The sequence below is a fragment of the Mercenaria mercenaria genome, chromosome 7 (assembly GCF_021730395.1).
Source record: "Mercenaria mercenaria strain notata chromosome 7, MADL_Memer_1, whole genome shotgun sequence".
NCBI classification, from domain to species: domain Eukaryota; kingdom Metazoa; phylum Mollusca; class Bivalvia; order Venerida; family Veneridae; genus Mercenaria; species Mercenaria mercenaria.
The window spans coordinates 20,849,862-20,860,342 of NC_069367.1; the positions used below are offsets into that span (position 1 = coordinate 20,849,862).

The 10,481-nt window shown below is 36.1% G+C and overlaps 1 protein-coding gene across 2 annotated transcripts in view; it reads left to right on the forward strand.

Moving 5' to 3' along the window:
* The window catches only part of LOC123554777 (uncharacterized), a 28,995-nt gene extending 22,800 nt beyond the window's left edge, over positions 1-6,195 (forward strand). For both annotated transcript variants that reach the window (XM_053547736.1, XM_053547737.1), the window contains exons 14-19: positions 2,175-2,267; positions 2,898-3,099; positions 3,603-3,749; positions 4,135-4,214; positions 4,830-4,917; positions 5,216-6,195. In XM_053547736.1, the coding sequence (XP_053403711.1) occupies positions 2,175-2,267; positions 2,898-3,099; positions 3,603-3,749; positions 4,135-4,214; positions 4,830-4,917; positions 5,216-5,343 (738 nt within the window). In that variant the 3' untranslated portion in view covers positions 5,344-6,195. The remainder of the gene's footprint in view (positions 1-2,174; positions 2,268-2,897; positions 3,100-3,602; positions 3,750-4,134; positions 4,215-4,829; positions 4,918-5,215) is intronic.
* The last annotated feature ends 4,286 nt before the right edge of the window (positions 6,196-10,481 follow it).

A 10,481-nucleotide genomic window follows, 5' to 3' on the forward strand; every position in this document is an offset into this window, starting at 1 on the left:
AAAATAAAAGCAAACCCTGAACCATCTCAAGCCAGAAAAATGGGTCATATCTCAAAAGAAATAAAACCATAAGTTCTGTCAATATGGACATGCCAACATCATGTTGACATACAGTTTTATTTGAATTGGATGAACACTGTAAGTGAAGTTGAATATACAAACTTGGGTGATGGACAGGCTGTTAATTACTGTTTGCCTCCCGGGGTCTTCGGCACATGGGCCGTCAAAATGACATTTTAGCGACGCGACTTCGCATTGAATTTGATTTGTGACCTTGAAGTTTTTCAAAAATGTCTGTGATGATTTCAAAACATAATTTATCCTTTGGTGTTTTTCTGACATTCGTGGTGGTAATAAACATCAAATGCAACAAATAAGATTTTACGGTTTTCTTTTCCTTTTTGTGATGACAATATCGCTAATCTAGGATGCCGTTTTGTAATTCTCCATGTACATGTTATACTTGAGGAATTTCTGTTATTTAACTAATACAATTTACTTTATGCTGCTTTGGGGTTTAACTTTGGTCAAACTTTAATAGAAATGTTGATTATATGTACTCAACATGCCAAAAAATGCCACTGATAGTGCTGACCTTGAATTTGACATTGAATTTGACCTTGACTTATACATTGACATTGGCCTTGGACGCTCTAAGAACGCTTGAAGATTTTGAGGTGTTTTTATTTTCTATTTGTTTTAGCTGAAATATTTTATATTAGATAAAGTGAAAGAAATAAAATGTAATATTTTATTATTACGAGCGCATTTTTGCGAAAATGTCAGCCATCTTGGATGCCATATTGAATTTCTCCATAGTAACAAACAGGAGAGAGTTCTATTATGTAGAAAATATTTAACATACATTATTGCTGCCTAGTATGATGATAGATTACAGATTAATCAAAATACAAAGTAAACAATGGAAACGATATCTACTTTAAATACATTTTTAGCTAAATTACGGGTTTGACCTTGAATTTGACCTTGACCTTGAACCATCCAATACCCGTTTTTTTGACAGAAATTTTAAACTGACTAAATCTTTGTATGATATTTGAAAAATGTTAATGTTTTATACATTTTGGAAAGAAAAGAACCATTTTAATTAGTATTGGTCATATCTGACAAATTCGGTGGCCATTTTGGACGCCATCTAGGATTTCTCAGCCCGCACTGACTTGATAAAAATATTTTTTTCCATAATCATGAACTTCAAACATTTACCAACATTTTGGTATATAACATCCTTTGTTATACTTTTTGTGACCACCTACCCCTTGAAATAGGCCTCTTATTTGGCTATAAACATCCTTTGTTATACTTTTGTGAGCACCTACCCCTTGAAATAGGCCTCTTTTTTGGCTATAGTCACCCTCGTAATAACATTGCTTCTATAGCAGTCCCCGAAATATATAGTTTTCAAACTAGCTGCATCAGTGGACATTTCATTGGGAAGTATTCGTGAAATTCTGACTAAACACATGGTATTATCGAAGATGTGTGCAAGATTGGTATTCCGTCTTTTGACCAAAGCCCGAAAGGTGCAATATTTCAAAAAACGTCTGAATATAAAAATGCAGATTAAAGGAGGTTTGATGAATTTCTTACAGGGGATGAGACATGGGCATATTATTTCGAACCTCAGTGGCTTAGGAAAGGGCGATAACGACCAGTGAAAAGAACCCTAAGTTCTTTACGCAATTTTCCTCAATTCTAAAAGTCCTGTTGTGCAAATACCCAGTGCTGGAAAAGTTTAGAGGAACAAAGTTCTAAAACCAGTTAAAATATTTCGAGAAACGTTGTCCGCAGACTGGTTTACGTGGCATTTGCCTTTATCCATGGCAATGCATCTGCACACAAGAGCAATACTGTACAGCAGTATTTACAGGACAAGGAGGTCAAGCAATTGCTACACCCTCGATATTCATCCGACTTAAGTCCTTGTGATTTGTTTCTCTTTACAATGCTGAAAAATGCTCCTCTGTGGCTTTCAAGTCTCGGATCGTTAGCCCGGATGGAAAAATGCCTTTCTGTTAGGGGTAAACATTTTACTGGTGAAAGCAAATGTTTACATAATTATTTTCTATATTTTATATTGACAGTCTCATTTTTTTCTGAAATGGTATTACAAATCGCATAGAATACATCTTTTTTTTTCTACTCAATTTTAGACACAGTTTTCGCGTCCATCTGGTATGATGACTGGCATTCTGACAAGCGACTCAGATGACGACTCAGATGATGGCCTCTCTGTTGAAGACATGGTATACCAACTTTTATATATCATGTGAACTCATTCTAAGCATAAAATAAGATTACGCTTCTGTCTAATCAAATACTGAGTATTGCTTTAATTTAATTCGAAGTAAGCATGATTTGTTGACCACAATCTATAGCCTTTAACTATAACAATAACATGTAACAATATGAGCCGCGCCATGAGAAAACCAACATAGTGCGTTTGCGACCAGCATGGATCCAGACCAGCCTGTGCATCCGCGCAGTCTGGTCAGGATCCATGCTGTTCGCTTTCAAAGCCTATTGCAATTAGAGAAACCGTTAGCGAACATTATGGATCCTGCGAATGCGCAGGCTGGTCTGGATCCATGTTGGTCGCAAAGCCACTATGTTGGTTTTCACATGGCGCGGCTCATATATTTCTGTAACACTTCTGTTTGAAATAAAAAATCAATTCAAACTCAAAGTATACATGGAGGGTTCAGACTGGATTGATTAACATATTTTGTTCTTCAGGGCAAGCATCGAAAGGCATAAATGATAAAAAAATCTAATATAAAAAACGTAAAGGGGTCAATGATTTTAGCTTTTTATGGGTATTTACATAGTTTATCTTTATTGCTACACAAAAGCGCTTTAATTTCAATTGCATACAGGAAGATCTGCTGAATATACAAGAAAGGTTAATGCGCCACGTATCAGTAAAAATAAGAAAAGGGGGTGGACGACACCATTATGGTGAAAACAACAGTAGTCAATTGCCGTCTATCGGCAGCCGTGTGAGGAGAGGCCCTGATTGGAATTACGGAACACAGGACAATTATGGTCCTGGAACTGTTATAGGCCACGATGATGATGGTTTGTTTAAGTCATGTCACATTGATTGTATTTTGATGATACTAGGTTTAGCGATACAATCTGAAAAGTTACAAATTTTTGCTTCTTTGGTATGTGATAACTGGTTATTCTATATTTGGTTACAAGGCCACTTTAATGTGGATATTTTTAAGCGCTAGATCAAGTGTGTGCAAAATGAAAACATGTGGAGCTAGTTAATAATTATAAGTCCAATATATACCAACGTTAAAAGTGGTAATCATCTTACGCCGAAATTTCTATACGATAGATATTCTTTATACTTCATTGGCCGTTTAGTGCACGTATTTCCTATTTAACTAAGTATACTATTCTAGAAAAATAAAATAAGCAGTCGTTCCCAATCCAAAAGAAGGCATACATCAGATATACATTCAAAGTACGCAAGGGATGTACACAGTTTATTTTGCTTATCTGTCTGTGTCATGTTCAAGTTGAAGTGATACTTTGTTTAAGCTATTGTTGCATTGTTTGAATTGAATCAGGTAACGGGGTATGGGTTGAATGGGATACAGATGGGCATCAAAACATTTACGTGTATGGATCAGGAAGATATGATGTTCTTCTAATAGATGAAGCAAGGAAGTTGAAACCAGGAGAAATAATTGCAGTGGGATGTGAAGTTAAACCAGGTAAGGATTCAGTCTCGTGTTTGTGGAACTTAGAATTGTGTAAAGTGTGCTACACAAACACAAATTGAGTCTTTTTGGCAAACCGTATATTAATTTCAACTTATGTGTTCTGTTATAGAAAAATAATTTGCCAGCATAGAAGCTAGTAAGGCACTATTAATATTAAAAGTCTGAAATTCAGCCTTTGATAACAGTTAATATTTTCAATGTTTCTTCTTTTTTTTCTCTTATTTGTTGAAACATTCAAACGGTATTTGCAGTTTCCCGTTTATTTCGATAATAAATGTTATAAGCTATGACATATAAATAAAAGCGAGACAACTAGGGTAGGGGAAGCCGCTAGGTAATTCAAGAATTTTTCAAAATACTATTGGCATTGTTGAAGGAATAGACTGGAATTATTCAGAAGGAAAAATGAATCATGGTGTTGTTATCAAGGTGGACAAGAGCAACAGGAAAGCAACGGTAAGCAGTATGATTTTAAGACTGGAAATGAGAGTAATTGTATCTAATTAAAGTTTACATCAGCTGGTTAATTTTGACAAGACAGAAAGAGATTTTTTGACGTTAACAAGAAATAACGACATCGATACAGATATATACGTATCACAAAAACTCTTAGCATCTTTTCATTCAATTGTTTTCCTTTGTTTGTTTGTCTTGTCCTCGTTGTTTTGCTTTGTCTATTTTCCCTCATCCCTCAACACCCCATTTCTTATATCTTTCATATTTAAATGAACATTTACTTGTTGATGGAGATTTCAAGCAACCTGTCTGCCACATCTTTCCAAGAACGTTTCTATTTGAGGCGGATGTCGCTCTGGCTATATTTATTGAGACCTATGCTTCCAGCAAATCTACCATTTACCCTTTAATTTTCGATATTAAAACAATTATAAAACGTGAAGACGTGATTTAACAATCACCATAGACGTAAAAGATATTCGCCAATAGTAATAACGTATAATTTACAAACTGTTTTTATCAACATAGTTTATCATAAATGAGTTAATTTTGTAAAACATTTATGTACACAGTCTGTTTCAGAGAAGCAGATATCAACTGTTTATTTTTCATTAGATTCGATGGACTGATGGCAAAAGAGAAGATTACACATACGGCGATGATGGCTTACAAGAGATAAAAATAAACACGGGAGCGAAAGATCGGAAAGAAATTTTCTACATTATGCAAAAAAAATTTAAAAACATTATGTCGTCGATGTTTTCATTAAAACGAAGTGCAATATAATGCTTGCCATTGTTTCATCCTCGAAATATAATCCGAATTGTTATATAGATAATAAATGTTATATTGATAATATTTTCATGTTTTAACAATATAACAGTATAGACTTAATTACTTTCAAAAACCTATCATACATGATAACAATTACTTTGATCTGCACAGATTTGGACATTGATGTTGAACATGACTGGTTTGATTTGTGTTTTCTTATATTAACAGTGGTGAAAGTTGCAACGCAACAGATTCAAGGGTCGGTTCCAGCAACGAATGGAAACCTCCGCCCGCATTGACTATTGAAGAATTCGAAACTAGAAAGACAAGGAATAAAAACAAAAACTTGCGTTAAAAGTAACGTGTGATATGACATCATAACGTTTTGATAGTAAAACACAATAATGTTTGTTGCAGCATAAAACTGAGTGGTTTGTTCCAGAAGTTCATAGACAAGTTCCATAATCAGAAGATGAACACACAGTTGATTTTTGCAAAATGATAATCAATTACTAAGATAAAGATATTTGACACTCGCAAATAATTCCTTGTAAAGGCCTGTAGCTCCACTCTGGCCAAGTCGAGAAATAACCGTAATGAAGTGCAAATGGTGTTAAAACTTGAGCGTGTATGTACTTATAATTATAATTAGTTAATGATGAGCCTTTGTTTGTACGCATTTCTTCTTATGGATATTTTAGATAAGTCGAATTTTGTTCGCTCGAACTCGGATAATTCTAACATCAGCCTTGCTAGAACTCAGGCCAGGTTATGGCCAAATCCCTATATAATCTATATTGTTCAATGGGTCGGACTACCGATAACTCGAACAAATTTTGTCGCAAACAAGTTTGACTGTATATTACCCTTAAAAGCTATGCGTCAGCATTTTGGGTGAAACTTTTCAACAAGTTTATTTCCGACAAGTTTGGCGTGGAATGTATAAATGACACTCAAAAGTGATAACGTAGGTAAAAAGAAAAGTTAGATATTGGTAAAAATGCAACAATAATGTGAATTTTCTGCATTATTTCAAAAGCGTTGAAACGGTTTACTACATTCTGCACAATAATTTTGGTCTAACTTATTCATAACAATATCTTGTGTCAATAAATGTATACCACTAGTCACGCTCAGGGTACTCACTTTTTATGAATTTTTGAGATTTTTTTCAAAAAAAATGTAAAATAAAAATATTTTAATGAAACACTCGTTCTGTTTAGGAAAACATCACAAGTCAAGGGAAGCAATATGAAAATGTTAAATCAGTAACGTAGTTATTGCTTTCTCCTGCCATGTGTATTCACCTAGCATATTTTGTCTGTATTTTCAAAATCTGAACAATATTTTCATTAAGAAATTAAACCTGGCACCTATTTCAAGACGAGTTTTAATCCTTGGAAAAGTTGTAATGATATGTTTTTATAAAGAACACTTAACTGTACGATATTCTATATGCTCTTTAGCCTTGTGAAGTAGTTTTTACAAATGTTTCTGATTTGAAGGCAAGAATTAATTTGCTTGCACACCGAACTGGCTTTTCCAGTGACTTTACCTATGTAGGTGTAATGAAGTATTTCGACCCCCATAGAATAATGACCCCCGGGTCACAGTATTATGACCTCCAGATCATAGTACTATGACTCCCCCACGTGAAGTAAACTGAACCTCACGAAGAATATTGACTCCCATAAAAAAACGACTCCCGGTCATTTGGTCAAATTTAGTGATAATTCATGTATCTAAGGCCTAATTGCTGCATTTTATGCCCCCACTCGGGGGAGGGGGGCATATAGATTTGCCCTTGTCCGTCCGTCCTTCCGTTTGACCATTAGCCCCAGATACCATCACTTGACACAGAAATCAGAGCATTCCGCAACGGGAAAAGGGATTCTATTTCTAGACGCTGTATCTTGGCGTATACATTTTTTTTCAGGAAAATAACAATTCACAATACGTTCACAAAACACACCAGTGTCAATAATCCTGCAAACTTCGTATGAAGTAATCTTCAGAAGAAAACTGCACAAGAAACTGCTAGCATAGAACTTAGTATTAATAGAAGTTGCAATACTTAGCAGTGGCAGTAAAGTACGGTAGCGGCAACAATAGAAAGTAGTAGTAGTAGTAGTAGTAGTAGTAGTAGTAGTGGCAGTGGTAGTGGCAGTGGCAGTGGCAGTGGCAGCAGCAGCAGCAGCAGCAGCAGAGGAATAAGTGACAGTAACAACAGCAGCAGGAGAAAAAGAGGTAGATGTACAAGACGTATTAGTGGAAGCAGGTATAGTAGTATCAGTAGTAGCAGTTGTAGTAGTAGTAGTAGAAGTAGTAGTAGATCTAGTAAAATTGTCCGTCAGGTTTGGTGGGCATCACTTTTTAATAGATATTATCGTCGAAAGTCTTTTTAGGAGCCGGTGTTTTACACGGAAAGAGTAACTTTTTTAAATAGAATTATGTCCGGGAATCGATATTGTATGAAAGTTCGAATGTAGTAATTTCGGCAGTGAGTATTTTACATGGAAGGAGTCACTTTTTCTATAGAATAATAACCGGGGTCGTTATTCTATGAGATTCGAAGGGAGTCATCTTTAGGGAGTCAGTATTTTACTTGGAGGGGTCAGTTTTTCTATAGAATAATGACCGAGGGGTCGTTATTCTATAGAGTTTTCAAAGGGAGTCAGTTTTTTATAAGGGGAGTCAATATTTTACAGGAAAGGAGTCACATTTTCTATAGAATAATGACCGGGGGGTCGTTATTCTATGGGGGTCGAAATACTTCATTACACCGGCAAAACCTCCCTGGCAACTTCGTGCCATAACACCCTCGTGCTCTTACTGATAACTATAACGATTTATGCATAAATTCGATAAAATCATATGATAAAACTAAACGTTGTTCGTCTTTGAAATGTAAGCTAAAAAGTATTTCGTTTTGCTTTATTTATTCTATAATTTGCAAAATACGGTACACGTGAAAAATAATCTACTACTGGTTGTCGATCCAGACTGGAGTATCCGATTCAAGAATAACCTTTTCGGCAGTAAAAACCCTCTTTAACGCTAAAAAAGTTTGTCTCGAAACAGATATTTACGGAAGCCTATTGGGGCCGTTTTGACTTAGAACTTAGACTTTTTAACTTAGATCTTAGAAATTAGAATTTAAATCTTAAAACTTAGATCTTAGATCTTAGAAATTAGAATTTAAATCTTAAAACTTAGATCTTAGATCTTAGAACTTAGGCATTAGATGTCCCCATACACCCGGGAAAACGCCATATTGGATCCAGAAAGCCGGATGAATGCAGGTAAGACAATTTTAGTATTCCATGAATACGAATTTGCTGAGATGAAGTTTGTTTATTGAGAAAGATCGAAACAGTTGAATTATCCAGCAGTTCTTTCCAATAATCAACTAATGAAAAGTCCTGTCTTCTGTGTAGTATTCTTTGAGGGCAGTGACCTTGGGAAGGAAGACTGTTTCTGCTCAATATCTTACAAACCAATGACTTTAGGACCTTCAACGTTTATGGCTGGTCATGTTCTCTGTGTGACCCCTATGGTATCTAAACTCACTATGTAAAAGGTAAAGGTAACAGTCACATCAGATAGAAAAACCGTTTGTGTTTGATATCTACCAATGCAATGTTGTAGAACCATCAAACGTAGCGAAAAGATTGGTCATGGTCAGTACATAAACGCTATTGTTGTTTAGGCCACTAAATCAAAGGTTAAGGTCACATAAGTCTCAAAAACAAAAGCCGTTCCTGCTTTGGTAGATGACCCTAGTATGTTAAAGATCAAAGTCACAGTGACCTTGGAAAATTTCGTCTGACAGCACATCCTGGGGGTTGGGGTTCTGACACCTCTGTGTTGTTCTGACATCTCTTGTTATCATTGTCTATGACATCACATGTACTAAATGAAACATGTTTTTTTTGCATTGTAGGAGGACGAAAAGGAACCAAAAATTACTGCTAAACAATCGCAAACGAAGGTTACAAAGTACAAGTTGCACATTGGCTGTGTGAACTACCAGAAAGGGAAGTTTCGACAGGTTACATCTAGATATAGCGGCGGCACTCGAAAAGTTTTTTTAATGAGGACGTTTTACAGTGAAACAATTTTTGAAATGGCAAAAAATGTTTTTCCCTTATGGCAAAAGCTGTTTTGGTTTGTTGTCAGAGTTGGATGCTTGTTTGAGTACATTTAAGGGTGACAAGATTGAAGCATTTCATAACATTGATTGAATAAGTGAACTCTCCATGAACACTTGAGATCAAATGGAATTTATTCTTCTCAGTTTTATGTTTACCTTAGAACAAGGTCATTGAAAATAATTGCTGCCACCGATAATAAACGTTGAGGCCTCTGAAGATGAATCAGCGATGAAAAGCACAATAACACAAGGTATTGAAACTAGACATGAAATTAAAATGGATTGAGCTGATGGAAATCAAAGTGCAGATAAAAATCAATTTTCAAATTTTAAGAAGTCAAGTTTACTTATAAATGGAATGAGACCAGGAGAAATATCAATCAAGTACACAAAAGAAAAACAGTCATTGTATGACAACTCCATATCATATTTGAGTTGCTATTCCGTGAAAGGATGTTATGAAACGACTTCAAGGAATACACAGCCTTCGAAGAATACAATCCCTTCCTGGATGGATTTCGGATGGCAAATATGTCAGTTGGTGGAATAAAGATACACAATGTATTAGCAACAAATGCCGGTGATAACACACAAAATGCAGAACCTAAGTTAGATGAAGTAGTCATGTATACTCCCCATGATATACATGGCTTTGAAGACTCTTGAGGTAAAGATACCAGTACATACATGGTTCTTGGTGTGGTTACAAGGTTTATCCAGTGATTTAGTGGTACAGAGATGGACAGGTTATAAATGTTGGACGAGATTTGCATACTAGTCTGCCCCAGACACAGATATACACTAGTCTGCCCCAGACAAAGACAAATAGTAGTCTGCCCCAGACACAAGCATATATCAATCTGCCACAGACAGAGACATATACTAGTATGCCAGTATGCCCCAGAAACAGACAAAAAGTAGTCTTCCCCAGATACAGAATATACCAGTCTGCCCCTGACACAGACATATACCAGTATGCCCTAGACACCGACAGATAGTAGTCTGCCCCAGACACATACATACGCCAGTCTGCCCCAGAGACAGACATATAACAGTATGCAACAGACACAGACATATAGTGGTCTACCCCAGACACAGACATATACCAGTATGCCCCAGATACAGACAGACAGTAGTCTGCCCCAGACATAGACATATACCAGTCTGTCCCAAACAGACATATACCAGTACTCCCCAGACACAGACAGGTAGTAGACTGCCCAAGACACAGGCATACACCAGTCTGCCACAGAGACAGATATATACCAGTATACCCAAGACACAGACATATACCAGTCTGCTCCAGACACAGGCAGATAGTAGGCTGTTCCAGACACAGA